General features: G+C 41.1%; 2 protein-coding genes across 2 annotated transcripts in view; one reads left to right on the top strand and one right to left on the bottom strand.

Moving 5' to 3' along the window:
- Positions 1-4,198: 4,198 nt before the first annotated feature.
- Gtpbp8 (GTP binding protein 8 (putative)) lies at positions 4,199-13,847 on the top strand. The gene is made up of 6 exons (XM_021185258.1): positions 4,199-4,557; positions 5,063-5,161; positions 6,692-6,822; positions 7,958-8,057; positions 10,415-10,533; positions 13,367-13,847. The coding sequence occupies exons 1-6, from the start codon at positions 4,219-4,221 to the stop codon at positions 13,446-13,448; spliced, it is 870 nt and encodes a 289-aa protein (XP_021040917.1). The 5' UTR covers positions 4,199-4,218; the 3' UTR covers positions 13,449-13,847.
- A 2,135-nt stretch (positions 13,848-15,982) lies between these two features.
- Positions 15,983-22,143, bottom strand: part of Nepro (nucleolus and neural progenitor protein) — a 13,144-nt gene continuing 6,983 nt past the window's right edge. The window contains exons 6-9 of the mRNA XM_021185255.2: positions 21,156-21,520; positions 20,729-20,790; positions 18,003-18,274; positions 15,983-17,016 (exon numbers count right to left, since the gene is read on the bottom strand). Coding sequence (XP_021040914.1) covers positions 16,557-17,016; positions 18,003-18,274; positions 20,729-20,790; positions 21,156-21,520 — 1,159 coding nt within the window. The 3' untranslated portion in view covers positions 15,983-16,556. The remainder of the gene's footprint in view (positions 17,017-18,002; positions 18,275-20,728; positions 20,791-21,155; positions 21,521-22,143) is intronic.

Below are 22,143 nucleotides of genomic sequence, written 5' to 3'. Positions count from 1 at the left end.
CTCCCAAAGAGTTCCACCAACTGGGGACCAAGTACTCAAATATCTGAGCCATGCTCATTCAAAGCTCTACAAAAGTCTACTGCCAAGTATTGCCCTCCAAAAAAAACCCTCTGCCTAATAAGTAATACAGTTTAGAATGATAATGAAGTCATCACTTGGAATAGGAAAACTCATGATTTTTTTCAACCACTACAGCACACACACACACACACACACACACACACACACACCTTTTACTGATACAAAAGCAAAGACTATATATGGCTAAGGTTCCAAACTAATGATTAGAATGAATATACATGAATTAATAATGGGAAATTATTATCTAAAGCAACTTGTCCTCTATTGATTGAAAAAAATCTTGATGGAAACAAATTTTTATTTTTTTTCCAGAACCCAAATCATTCTAAGAACTCACCTCCTACACGCCTAGTATTTGATATTTAATCTCCAAATCTCTTTAGAGAAATTTGTCAGCATGGCAGATACAATCTTAAAGGAAGCTCAAAAAGACTTCGTAGAGAGAAAAAAAAGAACAACAAAAACGACACACACAGTTCTTTGGAGACATTGTCTAAAGGAACATTACTAAGATATATGAAATTAATAGATAAATATAGATAGAAATAAATAAAATTCAATGATTTGATAAACTATCCAAAATGGTCATGAGAAATATGTCTGGTTTTTCTTCAGATTAATATAGTGACTCTCATGTATAATAACCTGTACCCATAGAATAAGTTAGGTAGAAAGTGATGCAACATGTTGCATACATTGAAGTCACAAACCTGTGTCAATGTGAATAATAGCTTATATAGTTGTTTAATAGGAAAGTGGCACAAGAAATTTAAAATATAATTAAAGAAAAATGTTAATTGCCCTGGAGAGATACCCCAGTGGTTAAAGACATTTGCTGATCATCCAAAGGACCTGGATTTGGCTTCTAGCACCCACGTTGGGACATTCACAACTTCCTGTAACTACAGTTCCAAGAGACCCAACACTCTCTTCTGATCTCTGCTGAAATCGATGAATACAAGGCACACACACACACACACACACACACACACACACAGGAAGATAAAAATAAATTTTAAACTTAAATAATTTATCCTGACAGTTGCAGTTATAGTTCAGGCAATTTATGTATAGGAGTTTTTCCATGTCACTCCCCATGTAATACCCTCTTCAACCCTACTATTCCCAATGCAAGCCATCTTCATTTTGATATGACCAGGTCTTTTTCACAAGTGATCCTTGGTACTCAAATCAATTCCTTTTCTAGAAAGTATTCAATAATGTTTTTCAGACCGGCTCTATATAGTCCAGGCTGGCCTCAAATTTTGTAGATAGCTAAAAATGCCTTTAAGCTCTGGTCCTCCTCACTCTGCCTCCCAATTACTTCCATTCCAGACACCAATGCTATGCTTAGTGTTGTCACAAGTACATTGTAATTATTGTTGAAAAGAAAGGGAAAGTGAAGGCAAGAAAGGATCTTATGTAAAAACAAACATTGAATACTAACTAGTCTATTACCTTTCCCAATATCCAAAAGCTAGTTTTCCCAGTGTCTCTAATCTTACTTCTACCTAGGCAGTCAAAGTATGGTGTGTCTAAACTAGATAAGAGTTGCTCTCTGTGCTCTCTTGTTCTTGCCTTCTTACTCCCGCTCTGTCTCTGTCTCTGTCTCTGTCTCTGTCTCTGTCTCTGTCTCTGTCTCTGTCTCTCTCTCTCTCTCTCTCTCTCTCTGCCTTTCTCTGTCTCTACTACCCTCTCAACTCCCCTCCCCATTCCCCATGCCCTGAATAAACTCTATTCTATACTTTACAAAAACAAAAAAACACTTGATCTATGTGAGTTCTGAACTTGCTGACTCTCTGATATCCATGATTCTGTCTACCTGCCTCTGCCTTACAGTGCTTACCTTCTTCTTGGATCAGATGGAATCCCTAAACTTGATACCTACTGGATTTACATAGTTCAGGGTCATTTGGAACCAAACAGTCATTCGTTTCAGAGACAGACAACAATGGAAAAATAACTGTGATGATCTGTAAGAATGGCAAAATCTTTTCACTGATCTACCAACCTTCTTCCTGTTCTTATCAACTAAGCCTGCCAGAATATAGTCACAGCACTTCAGTCACTTGAATTTTAGTGAAAAATCTTAGCTCTAAATCTGGGTGTGGTAGCACATCACTCTGAAGGCTCAGACAGGATGATCACGAATTTGAGGCCAGTCTGACCTATGTAATAGACTCTGTCTCAAAAGCAAACCAACCCAAACAAACAAACAAGTGCCTATAAGGATTATACAAAGAGTGTGTAATACCTGTCTACGTCATACTAAATTTTTTTATGTGTTAACTCTGTGATGAACTGTTTCAGTTCTCAAAATCAAAGCCACTTCTTCTGAAGGATGATCACAAACAGCCCAACTAGGAAAGAAGCAAGGTGTGTAATAATATCTGGAAGGAAGCATTCCAGACAGGCATATGCAGCAACCCAGGGGCATCTATGTTTCTTACATCAGTGGACTACATTACATTTGAGACTAGAAGATGTTGGAGATTTTCACTTGCACGTTAACAGGATCATGTTTGCCATTATATCGGGAATATACCTAAAGGAGAAACAAGCAATGATACACAGCTAGATTTTGGAAGCTATGCCAATAATCTAGGTGAGAGACAATGGGAATTGGGAACACGATGCTAAGGTCTGAGAATCGCCAAAGAATGATACCCCAGACTCAAATAATATACAACAGCAAAGAGCGTCTTTCAGCAGAATTCAGCGTGCAAAGGTCTCTCCATTTAAGAATGGAGACACCAGGGGGCTGGTGAGATGGCTCAGTGGGTAAGAGCACCCGACTGCTCTTCCGAAGGTCCGGAGTTCAAATCCCAGCAACCACATGGTGGCTCACAACCATCCGTAACGAGATCTGGTGCCCTCTTCTGGAGTGTCTGAAGACAGCTACAGTGTACTTACATATAATAAATAAATAAATCTTTAAAAAAAAAAAAAAAAAAAAAAAAGAATGGAGACACCAGTGTGTGCTCTGCAGGGTCAGTTTAAAGCCTGTTAGGGTGGAAGTAGGTGTCTTTTATCTTTTGTTTTTTCTTGATTATTTGGCTCTATCTCCAGGGATATGAGTCCTTTATGATTGGTTAGGGCTCTGGGGACTTTCCAAGGTGGTAAGGCACCCTTGGATTGGCTGTCTGCATCTGTGGTTGGATGGCCACGGGTTCCTGCATCTGGGTCCTCATTTCTGGGAAACAGAAATAGGGCTAGACTCCCAAACTGCCAGTTTACAGCCTGTCATGGAGTCAACCTGGCTCTGGCTCTTTGATCTTCTGCCTACACTAGAGACTAGGGAAGAGTTTGATCACAAGTGCCCATGGAAAACACAGCATATGTTGACTCTAAAGTTTATGAGCCTGGTATATGCAGATGCTTTAAAAAAATAAATAATGGAGTGACAGGGCACGGAATGATTAAATGCTTGTGGTGGTTTAAATGAGAATGGCTCCCATGAGCTAATATGTTTGAATACTTGCTCCCGAGTTTAGGAAACTGTTTGGAAAGGGTTGGAAGGTGGGGCCTTGTAGGATTAGAAGGTATGACTGTGGGGGGGGGGCGTGTATTTGGGGGCTTCAAAGGACTCCTGCTGTTCCCAATTCTCTGTTTCTGGTTTATCGATCTTTGTCAGTTCTCAACTGCAGCTCCAATGCTCTGCCTGTCAGAGAAATACAGTCCCTCCTCTGAAAACGAGTTGCAATTCCAACCACATTTCTCACCAGCTTATTTAATTTTGCAAACGTGTTTTTCTCGGTGACGTGAACTTATGATAAATGTCAATCGACGATAAAAACGACCGGAAACAGAAGGCAAAACGGGCTTGGAATCCACTAGTTTGTCACTATGGTTCCTTCCCTTGAGACTCAAAGATCACAGGACAAGGTAAGTTTTTCGCATCTGGAAACCGTTGAAGACCAGAACACACCAATCTGATACATAGTTGGTAAAGCCAAGGTGTTAAAGAAAGCCAGTGGGGTTTCCCCCTTTCTGTCCGGAGCTGGTGAGAAGCTTGAGCAGGCGAGGAGGCCCTAGAAAACTACAATTCCCAGCAGGCGCCGCGGCAGCGAGCTTTCTGTCTGGCGCTGTCCAGACCCTACGAATAAAATCCAGTCGCGAGGATTCTGGGAGAGGAAAATGGCAGCGCCTAGGTTGAGTCATAGAATGGGAAGGCTCCTTGAGAAAGCGCCCGCACTGGGGCCTCGGCCCCGGGTTTACAGCACGTCCCCTGCCTTCGCAGAAGTGCTAAGGCTGCCACAGAAACAGCTAACGAGGGTAGTGTACCCGCTGCGGGAACTGGGGCAGCACCTCGCCGCGGACTCGGGGCCTGGCCTTATCGAACAGGGACTCTTCGACCCGAGCCTGGAGGACATCGGGAGGGCGGAGAGCATCTTCGAGGCCACCGCCCGGAACCGCATCGAGTACCTCAGCTCCGCCGTCCGCCTCGACCACGCCCCGAGTTTGCAGCAGCCGGAGGTGAGGTTGACCGCCCGGTCTACTGTAGGTGCGAGAGGCTGAGTCGCCCCGTGCTCATTTCCTGTCACCCAGTGAGAGAGCTCGTAACAGCAAAAGAAAACACTCCGTGTGGATGCGCCACTCGTGTGCGGTGCCCGTGGAGGACCGCAGTGAGCCGCAGTGTGGGTGCTGGGAATCGAGCTCCGGTGTTCCGGAAGAGCTGCCCGTGCTTTTATATTTTCATTTTAGTTTATGTGTGTTTGCCTGCGTGTATGTCTGTGTACCACATGCCTGTTGCCTTCAGAACCCAGAAAAAGACATCAGTGCTCGCTGGAACGGGAGTTTCAGGCAGTTGGGAGCAGCCATACGTGCTGGCTGGAACTTGAACTACAATCCTCTGGCAGCAAGCGCATCTAACCACTGAGCCATGTCTCCAACCCCGAAAATACAACATGTAATAAATAAGCCACTGTAAAGTCCTGAGAATACTAAGTACTCCATTCTCCCTTCCTCCCTCTCATACTAGGTGTGTTTCATAGGCCGAAGCAATGTTGGAAAATCCTCTTTGATAAAGGCCTTATTTTCCCTGGCCCCAGATGTAGAAGTCAGGATCTCAAAAAAACCGGTATGCTGGCTATCTCTTGAATTTATAAAATGAGACCTAAGTATTGGCAGATGCAAGAGATCATAATTGCTAAGTTCCTAGAGAAGAAATTTTTTAAAAACATGTAATAAGGTAAGACATCATTAATGTCTGTATATTCTCTGAAAAATAAACAAGAATATAGCTGAATTGATTTTAGTAGCCTTGCCAATATCTAAAGGAAAGCATTCTTGTTCTAAATTTTTCCTTAGTTGACAAGTTAAGTATTTTATTGCTGTTATCTGTTTTCTTCTATAATAATGAGTGTCTAGTTCTACATTGGTTGTAGGAAAAAAGGGTTTAAGTTGCTTTGTCCTCTATATTCTTGTGTATATTCCAGATGTGTGTATTCTTTTACCCAAGGCCACTCTGTGCCTTTCTTCACAGATAACTCTGATCTTCGGGCCTTCTGCTATCCTCTCCTTCTTCTCCTTCCTTTTCAATGATGCAGTCAACTGGTACCTAAAACAACCTTTTCCGAAATCTCACCGCTGGCCCCACTTACCTTAGTGTCCATCTGACAAAACACTTCCACCAGCTGTGACCCTCACTGTTTCACCCGCGAAAGTTTAAGCCCTTTCATGAAGCTAGCTTTCTCCTTCCCACTTCATGGTCTCTGGTTTCATCACAGGGATTCCATCCTTCACCCCTCTCCTTCCTCACCACATAAGCCAGCTAAAAGGTTAATTCTAGACAGAATGAATCTCACTCTTGTATAAGAGAATGATAGAGAAGGTGTATTCTTTTCATTCTCAAATACACAATTCTAAAAACACTTTCTAACAGATAGACAAAGACGCTCACCAAGAACTTAATCATCGCTTACGAAAAGCCCTCTCCTTTGATATTTTATACCAAACAATTGACTTTAGTTTGTCTTTCCTTTTCTGATTCCTATGTGTTTCATGAATGCAAAAGCGCAAGTACCTGTGTTGTGTTATCTTTGCATCAATTTTAACTTCACTGTTGTAATTGTGGGGTTGTACATTCTTTAAAAATTATTTTTGAGGACACTAAACTGCACATGCAAAAACATCTTGGTTTACGGAAACACTAGTCTGCAGAGGATGAATGTCAGACTCCGAATCTGGGTGTTATAAGAATCTTTGTGATAGAATAAATGTTTGGTCAGCACTCTTAAGTTATTCCTCTGTATACATTGCTCATCAGAGAACTGGCTGATGGCAAACACAGCCTTAATCTGGGTGGTTTTCACAGACAGCAAAATAGGAAAGATCCTAAAATATTTTGTCTGTGTATTTCTAATATGAAATGTAAAGTTTTTAAGCTAAGCATACTTTTTGAAAAATTGGAAAGATTTAATTATGATTTAATCATTGGTGGCCACTTCTCTCCACCTTTTTTCCCCCTTGTATTCACAGTAGTTCAGAATATACTTCAACTTTTAATAAGTATTTGTTGATTGAATATTTAGGTTCGTGAACATTTCTAGGCATGAAATAAAGGATATATTTTAAGCCAGGTTTTTTTTTTTTTCATTTATTCTATCAGGGGCACACAAAGAAAATGAATTTTTTCAAAGTTGGAAAACATTTTACATTGGTGGACATGCCAGGGTATGGCTATAGAGCACCCAAAGACTTCGTTGACATGGTAGAGACTTATCTAAAGGAACGAAATAAGTAAGGACATTCTTTTTCTTTCCGTTGTTAGACATTTGACCCCAAAGCACCTTAAAGGGTCAAGGTGATTCTACACATGACAGACACTGCAGATTTGTTAAACGCCTTACTTGTAGGTGCGCTTCATCCTTGTATAACTCTACAATATTGAGAACCAGGGTATACACTGCCTGTTTAGCTTCTGCCTAGCTCAGGGAAGTCTTAACTTCATTTATTTTATCAAGCTGAAACTATAAATAGTATTCCACAGCTAGTTCATCCATTTAAAAACAAAAAACAAAAAAAAACAAGCTCTTAGCTGGCTAACTTTGAAAATGAAAATTGTTAGCTAATTGATTTAAATAAAATTCAGTAAACCCTGTCCATTCAATCATCATAGACTCTGAAAATGTTATAAAAATTCTTTGGTCTCCGTACATAATCAAGCAATAATATGTTTCAAGAACACACAATCTAGAGGAAAATAATGTTAGGCTTCTGTAGTGTAAAAAAGTAATCGTAAAAAAAGGACTAGGGATGTAGCTCAGTAATAGAGTACTTGCCTAACTTGTTAAAAAGCTCTGGATTTGAACTCAGCATCACTAATTTGAAAGAATATATATGTATATATGTATATGTGTGTGTGTCTATGTAAACATTTTATTTACAGCTTTACATATAAATGATGCAAAATTAAACTAATATTAAAAATTATAATTTGGGCCAGAGAGATGGCTCAGCCGTTAAGAGTACTGACTGCTCTTCTAGAGGTCCTGAGTTCAATTAACAGCAACCATATGGTGGCTCACAAATATGTGTAATGGGATCTGATGCCCTCTTCTGGTGTGTCTGAAGACAGCTACAGTGTACTCATACAAATAAAACATATCTTTAAAAAAATTATAATAATTTGATATTGTCTCCTTTTTCCATTAGATATTGTAAGGTCTTACAGGAGGAGGTCTCATTTATATTTATTTCAAGTCTCAGTTTAATATGTTCTTATTGAAATAAACTGGTATTTGACAAATTTTGTTATTGAAGAACAGTAACTGCATTGAGTCCTACTAGACTACAGGATGAAGTTCCTAGTATGAGAGAGACAGATGAATGTGTATATCCTATATTGCCATTAACTTTCTTTCTATTCTTACAGTTTGAAGAGGACATTTTTATTAGTGGATAGTGTTGTTGGAATTACAAAATTAGACAATATTGCCATAGAAATGTGTGAAGAATTTGCATTGCCTTATGTGGTAAGTGCTTCCTTAGACTCATGGTGGGAGTTAGAAATCAGTTTGATATGCATTTGAATATGCAAATATGCTTGTCAGTAATAAGCAGGTATTTTCCTCAGAAGGTAACAGAGTGGCTGGGGCGATGGGTCCATGGGTAAGAATGCTTGCTACACAGCATGAGGCCGTAAGTTCTAATCCTTAGCACCCACATAAAGAGCTGTGTGACTGTGTATATGCCTGTCACCCCAGTGCTATAGATGCTGGAGACAAGAAGACCACTCGGCTTGCTGGCTACCAACTTAGCTCCAGGTTCAGTGAGGGGCCCAGGCTCAAAGGAAAAAGCCAAGTGATAGAATAGACACACGTCCTCCTCTGGCCTCCACAGGCTGACACGTGTACACACAAGCACACTTATACACACAAGCATACGTCATACACATAAAAGTTCTGTGACACTTTCATATATGCTTCCTTTCGGTTTTAAGCTTTTAAATGTATGGAGTGTGTGTATGTACATGTGCATCTGCATATGCCACATGTATGGGGAAACCTGTGAAGGCCAGGAGAGGGAACAGGTTTCTCTGAAGCTGGAGTAACAGGAGGTTGTGAGCCACCCACTGGGTGATGGAAACTGAACTACTCAGGGCCTCTGAAGGAGTGTGTGATCTTAACACGCCTGAGCCATCCCTCCACCCAGAGCTTCTAAAGTGACAGTCACAGTTTTTAAGCTGTTCATTTAGTGTTCTTAGATGCCCTTACATCCATGATGTTTTCATAGCAACACAAACATTTGCTCTGTTAACTTTGAACAGCAGCCCATGCAACCAACATTTCTACAGCAGAACTTTTGCAAACAAAAATGTTCAAAGAATGTAGAAGATTCAAGCACAACACACACAAGTAGAATTTTAATATTCTTCGAAAAAAAAAATCTGGGCTGGAGTGATGGCTTAGTAGTTAAGTGTAGTAGCTGTTTTTCTGGGGAACCCTGGATCAATTCCAGCACCATATGACAGCTTATACCTCCAGTTCCAGGCAATCTGACACTCTCACACAGACATTCATGCAGGCAAAATACCAATGCACATGAAATAAAAATAAAATTTAAAAATTATCTTAAAAATTTTATTTCAGGAATATCTCACTAGGTTTTTTCCCCCCTACTAGCATAAAATAACACCACACTAAAATGCAGATTGGTAGGTTAGTATCCACATTAATTTTGCTTTGTAATACTTCCAGATAAACTAAGACTTAAAGTTCCTTTCTGTGAAAAGTGAGGAACCCAATTACTATAATTTATTTTTCAAAAAATGTCAGAAACCACTAAACTGAAGCAGAGAAGTTTCAGGTGAACAAATCCATGTGCCTCGTCAGCCACATTTGTCAATGTCTCAAAATTATGAAATTCTTGGGATTTGCAGGAGTCCTATGAAGTATTAGGGACACTGTTGTAATGCATCAAGAGATTGGTATAAAAATGACTGAACATTATCAAGCTGGTTGTGGAGTAATTGTATTCCTGGCTTAGTATCATACACATCGTTTTGTGAAATCATATATTCCCTTCAGTTTAGCTGAAGTTAACTGAAGGGAATATTATTTTCTTCTTTGGAAAAGTACCCAAGATGGGGGGAAAATAGTCCAAAGGATAACTTTATATTTTAGCCTAGTGGAGTTAGAGTTGAGCGATATAACAGTCACTCGGCATGGTACGGGGCACCACTACCACCCTCAAATCAGTGTGTGTGTGTTTGATATTCCCCAGGAAAACCTGACAGATTGAAATTTCACTCTTTCCATAATTTGTCATTACTCATGTTTTGACCTTCTGCTACTACTTTGTAGTTGGATAAATAACATTCTGGATTTACAGATAATACAACTATGGCAGATGTGCCCAGAAAATAACCCAATTTCTAATTTTTCCTTTAGAATATTACATGTAAAATTGAACTTTTTGGTTCCAAAATTGTTTCATATTGGCAGCTTTATGTGACTCAGCCAAGATATATTAATTTAAATGTCATAGACTATAAGATACATTGTAATCACATGAAACAGCTGATGTCAATAATAAATGTTGCTCAGTGGTTCTCACTGATCTTTAGATAAAGTCCAAGATGGTCAAATGTAGTAAATGTACTTAAATTATTAAGTGGTGGGCACACAATGTACACTTTGTATGTGACATAGATTACCTCTTTTCATCAAAGCAAATTATATATGGCTTATTTTTATTTTATAGATTAAAGAGTAGGTAGAAATGGAAATTTTTATGTGAACCAACTCAACCTAACTGAAAGATTGTAGTTAAAATGTGTAAGTCTATACTGTTAAATTTTATTTCTAATACTTAAATGATTTTCCTATAGATGATATTAACAAAAATCGACAAATCTTCCAAGGGGTATCTTTTAAAACAAGTGCTCCAGATTCAGAAGTTTGTTAACACGCAGACACAAGGCTGTTTTCCTCAGCTGTTTCCTATAAGGTGAGAATCCGATTGCTCTAATAACATTGCGTACTAAAAGGCTTGGCTGTGGAATGAGCGCTCCGGGAGGAGGTGCCACGTGGACACCTGTTCCACTGTGAGTTTCCAGTAATCTGCTAGTGCTTTAGTCTGTTCTGTTTTCAAGCTGGCTCTCCCTTATAGGTACTTCCCTCTCTTTCTGCTTCAACCCAGGTCAACCCTAGCCCATGGCAGAGATTAAAAACTGTACTTTTCAAACCAGTCTTTACTTATGTACCTACTAACTGTGTCTCAGGCACAAGCATGAGGTGCAGTGCCTACCGAGGACAGAGCACCTTTAGAGTCAGTTCTCTCCTGTCACCTTGTGGGATCTGAGACTCAACTCAGATCATCAGGCTGGAAAACAAGCCCATCTCCTTAATTTCAAAGAAAACTACTTAGCTTTAAGGTAAAAAGCTCATTCAGGCCATAACAAAGCAAAGTTTGCCTGAAAACTTACTGGAAAAATTTGCTTTCAAGACTGTAGAGCTGAGTTCAAGACCAGCTCCCTCTCCTGTAATAAATGATGATGATAATAATAAATCCTTATTTTAAAATTTAATATTGGCTTTTATAAAGAAGAAAAAATGTTCTAACTTTGAATTAAACTAGTCAGACAGTATTTTCTGAGCGGGTAAATTTGGGGACTCTGTTGTGGTTTCATGACAAATGGGTTTTTCCTTCTGTTGTGAATCTTGGGTACAGTAAGTACTGTGTGCTGAGACAGCTGGAGAATCAATCTCTGGTTTCCTTGCTTTGACTTATTTGTGGAAGGCACTGTGGTAATTTGTGAGAAAATAAGAAACCAAGTCACTGTTGTAGGTGAAACTGCCCTGAGCACCCATTTTAGTCAAATCAGTGTGGATCTGTTGAAATTGAGATTTCGAATGTGCCTTTCAGCGTCCCCTCCTTAATCCCACACACCACTCTTCTCTGGCCCTCCATTCAGGTCTGCCCTGTTCCTGAGCCTTTATCCTACAAGAGCAAGGGAAATCCTGCAGGTGGAAGTAAGGTCCTAATTCCTCCCAGTATCCTCAGCTTTGTCAGACAGCCATTTAACTTAACTGTTCAGTATGAAATAAAACGGGTTTAAAAAGTACAGAGTTAAACCTAGCAAATCATGGTTAATATATAGCTATGCTGAAACAATATAAATTTTAGTTCTATAAGCTGTTTGAATTGACAGCATGATGTGCCCTGGGAAAGTTAGTAGGTTTGGGAGCTACAGTGGTGGAATTACGGAGTTCCCAAGAAGGGACTGATGACTCAGTAGCCTCACACTGCTGTGCACACAAACCATCCACCAGAGGCATACACATGTCAGAGCTGTATCTGTGTGACCACAGACAATGGGGGAGTTGTTCCCACACATACAGCATGCTTCGTTGACCTTTTCTCATGCCCGTTTCTCAAGTGAGAAACGGAGTTACAGAGAGGTATGTGACGTGGAAAGAGCATGGGCCTTAGCCTTGGTTTTGTGTAACATCTACGGGCTTCTGTTAAAGAGGCTACATGTTTTAAAGCAGCTTGTTTCATTTTCTCACTGGGAAATGTCACTAGAAGGCTCATGTATTGTGGTTGATATACACTTTAAATACAGAATTTCTTGTCAGTCCAAAGTGGCAGGCTTAGGCTTACGGTCCACTTTATTGAATTCCTGGTGTTTTTTTAAGGGCATTTGCCTTTTTACACGTGTCCCTGGAATTACTGCTGTCATGCATATTTGCCACATGTGGCCCAGGACCTGCAGAAAGTCACCCAAACACTCAGAATCTATGAATTGAGATATGGAAACCTGCTCTCCTGAAAGAATGATAACACACCAGTCATTTATAAGAATATACTCATAAAAAAAAAAAAGAATATACTCATATATTATGATTGGTATGTTTTATAGATGATATGGGGAAATATATAAGTAGGCACAGTCTAGTTGCTTCTGTATTTTTTTTTTTTTGAGAATAAATTTGCAAACAAATGAGAACTGACTCTCAAGACAGAACTGTGGGTTAACAGAACCATAGCACGTGAGTACAGAGTGCCAGTTAGTATATGAACCATCAAACTTGTATTTTTCCTCTAAGTTTTATCTGCTTACTTCAGTCATAAAAGGTGTCATAAAGCTGTTTTCAGCAAGGTAGTTTTGGCCAGAAAATCTACAGGGCTGCACTTGCTATCAGAACTGGCTCAGTCCAGGGCAGACTTCATCCTTATAAGCCAGGGTAGATTCACGCCTGAGAAATAGGTGGTCCACCCACTTCTATATGGATGGAAACAGATACATACAAGTCACAATATGTGAGGATTTCTTTTTAACTTAAAGTATTTCAAGGTGGTTGAACTTTTATCACAAAGACCACACTAATTATCTCAAGGCCTACTCTGGAGAACAGATGAAAGGGAAGCTGTGATACAACACCTAGTATCCTTAAAGAAATGGGTCACATAGTGTAGATCATCACAGTTTAGAATATGCGCGACACTAACAAAAGAGAAGCCAGACAACAGACTACAAGCATAGCCCTCCTACATGAGATTGTAAGAGTTTATATGAAGAAAGCTGGGCGTGGTGGCACACGCCTTTAATCCCAGCACTCAGGAGGCAGAGGCAGGCGAATTTCTGAGTTCGAGGCCAGCCTGGTTTACAGAGTGAGTTCCAGGACAAACAGGGCTACACAGAGAAACCTTGTCTCGAAAAACTTAAAAGAGTTTATTTGAAGAAAAAAAAAAACTTTGTGCTTTGTATTACTTGAATTGAAGTCTGTTGCAACCTCTGAGGTAAAGAAGAAAATCAAGTTTTCTTTTCTTTTCACAGTGCAGTGACCAATTCTGGAGTCCATCTGTTGAAATGCTTTATCGCAGATATAACAGGAAGTCTTAAGTCCCAGAGTAGATGATGTTTCAGAGTTCTTCCTGACAACTGGAGTTAAACACCTAGAAGAATGCCAATATTGTTTTAAATATTGTGCATCTCAACTTGAAGGAGATTCGGCATTAAGACCTGCATTACCCTGAAGCAAGAACAAATGCGTTGGGGGTAAGGGTTACAAATAATGAATTAAATCATATTGGTCATTAGGACAGATGCTAGCGGGCTTTTCTATTTTAACTGACAAGCCCAGAGCATATACAAATCCATGAAGGGAGACCCTGCTTCTATAGAGAGGATGGATAAATCCGGTTTTTCTCTTATAAATGGCTACTGTCTTCAGTTCCGTAAATGTGAACTAGGTAAAGGAGGGGAGTGCCTTCTGTAAAGCGTGCATATGTGAGTAGAAAGGAAATGATTGTATGCTTAGAACTCTTCTTCTAGTATTTAATTGAATATGAAAAAAATTGTCAAAACTTGCTGGACCAAGGAAGCACCAGTCCTGAGAGTGCAACACAGGCTTCATCATCAGAGTCCAGGGTTCAGCTTCTACTTCTAGTGTCCTTGGGAAAACTACTTGATGTTGCCTCACCTCCATGGTGACCATCAGCACCTTAGCTATGAAAGCCAACAAGTTATACCGAAGACAACTGCATGTTTATAAACCCAAAGCAACCACACAGCACAGCAAAAGTCACAGGCTTTTATCATAGAAGGCACTCCACCTTGAAAGTAGCAGCAAAAATAAACAGGAACTAGATTTAAGTGAAGAAATTCACAAGTCAGTGCAATGTTTAGAATCACTGTGCTAGAGATTCTGAATGGGAAGATCAGCTTTGACTTGCAGCTCATAACTCTTCATGAAATATCTTAGCATTTCAAAGTGAGACTGCTGTTAGAGGTTATAGCTGTGGTAAGGCTCCACAACTCTGTGGCTTTTTAAAAACCCAATTGTAAATGTTCCCATTGTTCTACAGTTGATAGATTTAGTCTATTTTACCCTAACTAGCAGAAAGGTTTTTTTTTTTTTTCCACAAAGCAAAACATAGATGTCAAAATAATTACTTTCAAAGCCATCCTTCTGCCAAAAGCAGAACTGTCTGTCAATGTGTCCCACAGCAGCAGACAGCTGAGGTGATCAGGAAAAGGAGCACTGAAGTGGAAGGACTGCTTGCCCAACATGCTGGGCCACCACGTAGACAGGCACTGCGGCTTGCTCTTGAGGGACTTTCTGAGCACTCTCAAGACATGGGCTTCCAGTGCAATGCCTGCCCAGGGACCAGAGGATGAGGCAGGGACACACCTCTTCCCAGTTTACATACCCAAGCACTCAGATTCATACGCTCATACATGTATACAGACATACACTATACACACAGATCACACATTCTAAAAAGCCAGGACAGGTTGCCAGAGCAGAAGACAAGGTAGCAGCAACAGGGGGTCGACACAGCAATGTCAGGAGGATTTGAAAGGTCACAAACTGTCATACTCTGCACTTACAACTGGAACACCTAATGCTCCTTTTAGCTCTTATCTGCAAAGCTAGGAACTGGAAATGGTTCAGATTACAGAATTTGGGACTGTTTGCCGTCTTTAATTGTAGAATGCCCCAAGGCCAAGAATCCCAAAATAGAAATATTCAAACTTGTAGCTTTCTTGAGCCTCATGAGTATGGTATATAGCAGAAAGCAGCAGTGTCCTAGTTGAAGTGAGTATGCAAAATCCAGATTCACATCCTGCCACTCCCACCCTCTGGCCTTTAAAGCAAGTGTCCAGTTGTGCCTAAGGTTTCAGGCTTGCAGGCCTTAGGCTGTGCCGTCACTGGAGAGCAGGGGGAAGACTCATTGTTTTCTCCTAAGCTTACCCCTCCTGCCCCCTTCCTGGCCTGCAGGGCTGAGCAGACTTTCCATGACTACATTACCTTTTTTCATGGGTAGAGCAGCTCATTTTGTAACTCATGACTGTCATTTCCAGCTTACTGATATGTACAAAGAATCAGGTGATGGCATTGATGCCAGGTTTCAAATTCATGATTGGCCTTATTCCTTAGCTACTTTTTTGCAATATTTCATAGGAACAAAAATGGGAAAACACCAAAAGTCTTTTCATATACCCCCTTAGGAGTTACACAGTGACAAAATGAAGATTAGATAATGGTTTTAAGCATTTGAGTAATGGAAAATCTTTTGATAATCCATCTTTAATAACATAGCATACACTCACATTTGTTATTCAAAAGGAAGACCTGGGCAGGAGATGGCTCAGCCCATGGGTAAACACATGATGCTATGCCTGACAATCTTAAGTCCACCTGTGGTGACTTGAATATGCTTGGCCCAGGAATTGGCACCATTAGGAAGTATGGCCTTGTGTGTCACTGTGGGTGTGAGCTTTAAGCCCTTCCTCCTAGGTGCCTGGAAGCTAGTCTTCTCCTGTTTGCTTTTGAACAAGATGTAGAACTCTCAGCTCCTCCTGCACCATGCCTGCCTGGATGCTGCCGTGCTCCTACCTTGACGATAATGGACTAAACCTCTGAACCTGTAAGGCAGCCCCAATTAAATGTTGTCCTTATAAGAGTTGCCTTGTCATGGTGTCTGTTCACAGCAGTAAAACCCTAACTAGGACACCACTCCTGGGACCCATAGGCGAGGACAGAACCAACTCTCACAGGTTACCCTCTGATATCCACATATACGTACACACCCTCACACAAAGTATAAAACTTTAAAAGGGAGTGAGGTCAGTGAGGCCAGGTGACCCTTCATGGTGCTTTGCTACTCCAGCCTTGTTCTGTTTACCTTCAGATATAAGATCTTATAAAATTACTCAGATTTTAACTCAACAGTAGATCATAAAATCATCTAATTCAGAAACTGACTTGTTTCAGTCATGAAGGATGTGTTCCTCAGACTGTTCATCATAGTTAACACCTTGCACAGTCTAAGCCAAACACCATCTGATTAGCTTACACAAGGCTGCTGTGAATGTTTATTGACCTGAATGCACTCCGGTGGGAAACTGCACAGAAGCAGCTCTCAGCCTAAGCAGTGTTTCCAGAGCTTAGCAACACCCCTTAAAGGAGCAGAACACTGGACCAGCTTGTTACCTGCTCAGAAGTTTCACATCACTACATCTAAACTCCCATCAAAGCAAAAATATCATCAATGTCATCTGCTTCTTTAGCAGTGTCTGGCGCATTGTGTGTGTGCATCTGTCTCTTCGCCTGAAAGCCAGATTCATTTCTACTGCCCCCTGGAAGGTTCCCATGGACCACCATCTTTGTCTTTAGGTCAGGCTTTGCAAGTTTTCTCAAGACCTGCTTTCCATTAGGACAGACATCTGACCTCTGAACTGTCCCAGAGCATCTCCTCTTAGCACTGCTGTCCCTAGTGTTCTTCAGAGTCCCTTCAGGGACCTGCTGGGTTTCCTTTAAAAGAGTTGACTGTAACTTTCTCTGCGGTTTCCTTTGTCTTGATAAAACTTTATACTCTGATCTTCTTTGTCTGGGAGGATGCTTTGAAGTGCTGGTACGAGAGCCTCGGAGAAGGCAGTTGCAGAGAGATGTTTTCATGCACTGTAGCTTCTTTGTCAAACTAAAGGACGAAACAGAAAAATCTCAACTTATTATGATACTAAAACGTTCTCACTTTTTAACTGTCTCCACCAATTTCTAACAGAAAAGTACACAATCTATTACAAGTCCTAGGCCTGTATATACATATAACCCCAAACATACAAAAATAAGGAAATGAGAGTTTCAACCTAAGAGTATTTTGTTCAGAGCCTGATTCCCTCTCTGAATCAGGATGCAGGCAGATGTGCTTCCGTTTTTCCCCAAAGTAACTCCCATTCACTGTCTAACAAGGTCACAAATGGTGTGACCTTGCTCACACGTAAGAACCGTAGCCTTCCCCTCATGCTGATAATCTGTTCCTAGGTAAACAAGAGTGGAAATGGCAAAATATCACAAACGAAAAGCTCTGTGGTGTGTCAGACTCTGCTTCTGGCTAAGCTCGTGTTCTAGCAGGAAATGAACAGAGGGAAGGAATAAAAGGAAGCGGGGTCACCTACCAAAGACTGTGACCCCTGTGAGGTGCTCTGTGAGTTGTTCCGCATCCCCCTCAAGCCCGCAGTTAGAACTCAACCGGAGCCATCTAGGCATTGCCTCACTACCTCACTTCTCTCTCACCCTCAGCCAGCTGTGCTGCTGCTATCTACAGAAAGCCGCCTCCCACAAGATCACCAGGAGCCCAAGGACTAAGGCTGCCCCACACTGTTGCCCAGGCTTTGAACACCACAGGCAATCTTAGTGCTTTCTGAAATGAACCAGTGGGAATGCCGTGGTGGAAGGGAGTCCAGACACTGTCAGTTCACTTTTTTCTCCTGACACAACCGCCCAGATAACTGTTAGCAACACATGAAACTGTACTTTGAGTAGGACTTGTTCTAGCATCACATATTTAACTGTACTTTGTCTTGTCCTAGCACCCCAAGGGCTGTTAGATTTTAAACAAAGGCCGTAATGCATATGCATATGCTTTCTTACTGAAAAGGGAAAGGAATTTTCTGATGTAATTACCTATAGCCTTGAGATTCCACATGTCTGAACCTATTACTCTTAAGAAGTTTGTTGCCCAGATAGGTGGCCTGAATCTTGAGCTTTTTGCTCCGGGACCACACAATTGCCATTTCAATTTCTTCAGAAAGTTGGGTGAACGTCTTGGTCTTTCGGATTCTTTGCACAGTATTGTTAGCCCAGTGAGTTCTCAGTTTCTGAGAGGGAAGTTTGGTTGTCTTCAGTTTGGATTGAGAATATTTAAACTCGCAGTTGGTCTCCTGGCGGTTGGTCTCCTGAAGTGTAAAAAGGTGAGAAAAAAATATTGAAAATAGTAGTGACTTCAAAATAAAGGAAAAGAGTTTTGAAAAGCTGATCCATTTTAAAAAAGTTAAAATAATTTTGTAAGGACACTTTTAATCCATCAGCCTTTCCTTTTGATCCATTCTTCTAACACTATCTCTCTTTATACTTCTACAGAGGCAAGTCCTATCTGCCTTTTAATGAAGTGTACACAGGAAACCCAAGATAAATACTGTAACACACATATGTAGTACACCTACACACACACAAACTGACTAAATAGTAGTCAAGGTCGAATGATTTGTGGGGGGAGGGAGATTCCCAAGTCTTTTACAATGACATCACTCAACTACCTCATTTCCTTGTTTGCTTATCAGGGACATAATTTTTATTTTTTTACTTCATTTTCTTTACTAAAGACTGAGCTTAGGACCTTGTAAATACTTGGCAAGTAGCCTATATCCCCAGCCCTTTAAAGTTTGTTTTGTTTTGTTTTAATTCTGAGACTGGGCCTCAACAAGTTATCCAGGCTGATTTAAACTCAGTCTAGTTCAAAGGGGCTTTGAACTTGCCATCCTCCTGCCTCAGCCTACTGAGTAGCAGACATAACAAGGCTATGCCAGTAGGCCTGACTTGGACTACATTTGCCTTTCACTTATTCCCATCACCCCCAGGAACAATCCTCAAGATGGGTCATAAATGTTACTGTAACCATGAAGACAGAGAACCCTGGAAGTGTCCAGCATGATAGGCCTGGCAGTCCCTTAGTGACCAGTGAAATGATTAAGTGTGCAACACTCCTACCTTGCACCACTTTTAAGAAAGCATGTTTACTTAGTCTTTTCTACAGCTAGTCAAGTTTGATTTTACCAGCTTTTTCTACTTTATGAAACTATACCACCCACCAAGTCTACCTAGCCTCCATTTAAAGCTAACTTTCTTTCCAAATTTGTGGTGGTACACACTTTTATCCCCAACACTCAGGAAGTGGAGACAAACTGGTCTCTATGAGGTCAGCCTGCTGGTCTAGCATGGTGAGTCCCAGGCTAGCCAGGGCTGCATAGTGAGACCCTGCCAAATAAATAAGTAAATAAATATTCTCAAACCCAACCTAAAGAAATAATGATGAAACTAAAGACTGCAGTATTATTTTATAATCAATAAGTTGTTCTAAATAGTATATAAATGCCAATTACTAACAATATGGGAGCAATTAAGGGTCCAGCCCAGCTCCCCTCCAGACCAACTCTGCAGAGGTGGGAAGGTCCACAGACACCACAGTCCCGGGACTGCTGTAATGAGGAATCACATGGCCTCATTCAGACCAGAAGTCTATCACTTCACTGTGGAGCCTTGGTAACTCTGGAGACTGCCTCAGGTTTCCCCCTTGAGATAGGAAAGCAGTAATACAAGAGTTTCTCTCATGGAGCTTTTCTGAGGATTCTGGCGTTAATGTGCATAAAGCATTTAAGATATTGCCAGCTGCTTAAAGGGTCTGCTATGATTTTTCCTCCTTCTCAACTCATCAATTAGGTAAGATAAAAATGCAAACTGCCATCTGTGTTAAAAAGGTCAATAAAGAAGTGTGGGTTCAGCCAGGCAGTGGTGGCACACGCCTTTAATCCCAGCACTCAGGAGGCAGAGGCAGGCAGATTTCTGAGTTCGAGGCCAGCATGGTCTACAAAGTGAGTTCCAGGACAGCCTGGGCTATACAGAGAAACCCTGTCTCAAAAAACAAAAAATAAATAAATAATGTGTGGGGTTCTTAGAATTAAGAAGTAGTAAATAAAATGGAAGATATAAGCCATGAAGGTTTGAAACCGACAATGGTAATAAAAGGCAGGCGGTTCCTGGATGACGGACGGGTGACACTGACATACTGTAGAGGCATAAAGTCAGGAACCATTTTCTAACACTAATAAAAGGTATCATGTTAAAGCTTAACAGGACTGATGCCTGATGACAAATGAGGCGGGAAACAAAACTGGTGACTGTTACTAACAACATCTGCCATCAGTACTGGTGACTGTTACTAACAACATCTGCCATCACTTAAATGCTTACCACACATGAGTCTCCACTGACTACATGTATAAACCCAAACTCAGAGGTGCATGGCATGGAGAAGGGAGGTAGAGACAGGTGAGGGATCACACAGCTAATACGAAGCAGGGCCAACGTTGCAGCAGGTACAAAGCCCATGCTCTTCAACTGCTCACCATCCATACATAGGCTACTTGGAGATTCCAGAGCAATGCCTATTAAAGCACTTCTGAATACACTCCACTAACTGGACTAACTAGGACCATTAAAAAGCCACCTTCTTCATTCTGCAGCACACACCTAGAACTAAGAGTGCCATCAAGCAAACTCCACCTCCCTCCTTACTGAGGAGCTTCCTCGACACTTGGCAGAAGTGAAAAGCGATGAGGTTAAACCAGACAGACCTGAGTCGCTTTGTTTCCACGTCTTGTGCAAAAAGCCCGCAGGTCAAATCCCAATGGCTTTTCTGCAGAATTAAAAAAACAAAACACAACAACAAAAGAGACAGAAAAACTCAATCATATTACTTTCAAACCTCCAACGAATTCTTAACTACGTGACATTTCCTGCCAAGTTACTACAAAAGAAATGAAGAGAATAAAGCAAAGCCCCAGGATGGAACCGGAAGCCCAGCTGTGAGAACAGGTAACACTCACACCTCCCTAACATAACCAGGGTGAGGTGCTGAGTTTCTTTCTACACAATGCACAACTGTACCATGCTTTCAAACGCTTATTTTATAAATATGTGTTTAAGACACAACAGACAGAACTAGATACACACAATTTAAAGGAAATAATAAAAAGGTGTGTGCTTCTCTACGCAGCTCACCTTTTCTGGTCCTCTTATAGGCTTTCACTGGCTGGCCCAGGTCCACAGTGCTCTGTAGATTGCTTGTCATTTGTTCAGATGGTTTGGAAAGTCTATCTAAGGTGTCTTCATTCATCTTTGGTAGTTGCTCTCTCATTAAAAACAGTTTATTTAGCAACTTTGTTACTCCTTTAGTAGCAGAAGCTGCAGGTGTTTTTCCCTTGAAGACTTCAAGGTAAGAGGGGCCTAGAAAGTCAGTGATGTCCGAGGGAAAGGCAAAATCTTTGAAGTAAGGCATGGGATGAATGCTGGAGATCTCCTGATGCAATCTGAGTAATGGCTCATATAAGGAAATGAGCCTTCTCAAAAGTCCTTTATGGAGAACCCTAGAAAGAAACAGAAGCTCTTTATATTTATACACACACACACACATATATACACACATAGTAATTCAAATGCTATTACTTCTAAGAATAAGCAGAATAAACAGATGTAGAGGAAGAACTGTAGGAGGCAGAGAGCTCAAGGACACCACATGAAAACCCACAGAATCAACTAAACTGGGCTCATAGGGGCTCAGAGACTGAACTGCCAACCAGGAGCCTACATGGGACTGACCTAGGCCCTCTGCACATATGCTACAGTTGGAGACTTAACAGTGGAAGCTGGGACTGTCTCTGACTGTTGCCTTTTTGGGACCGTTTCCTCCTCCTGGGTTGCCTGGTCTGGCCTTAACAGGGAGGAGGTGCCCAGTCTTACTGCAACTGGATATGTCATGGCTGGCTGATAGCCATGGAGGCCTGCCATTTTTTGAGGAGTGGATGGGGCCTAGGAGTGGAAAGGAGAGAGGCCAAACTTCGGTCCAGATGTTTAAGCAGATCAAAAAGATGATTGAAAATACAAATAAGCTGGCAGTGGTGGTGCACGCCTTTAATCCCAGCACTTGGGAGGCAGAGGCAGGTGGATTTCTGAGTTTGAGGCCAGCCTGGTCTACAAAGTGAGTTCCAGG

This window comes from Mus caroli, chromosome 16 (genome assembly GCF_900094665.2).
Source record: "Mus caroli chromosome 16, CAROLI_EIJ_v1.1, whole genome shotgun sequence".
Taxonomy (NCBI): Eukaryota; Metazoa; Chordata; class Mammalia; order Rodentia; family Muridae; genus Mus; species Mus caroli.
This window is presented reverse-complemented; position numbering and strand designations above follow the sequence as displayed.

What these genes read in the sequence shown, in the direction of transcription:
- Gtpbp8 (XM_021185258.1), top strand. Translation starts at nt 4,219, where the DNA reads ATGGCAGCGCCTAGGTTGAGTCATAGAATGGGAAGGCTCCTTGAGAAA. An exon ending in TCAGGATCTCAAAAAAACCG is followed by an intron (nt 5,162 to 6,691) that starts GTATGCTGGCTA and finishes TTATTCTATCAG; the next exon opens with GGGCACACAAAGAAAATGAA. An exon ending in CCTCAGCTGTTTCCTATAAG is followed by an intron (nt 10,534 to 13,366) that starts GTGAGAATCCGA and finishes TTCTTTTCACAG; the next exon opens with TGCAGTGACCAATTCTGGAG.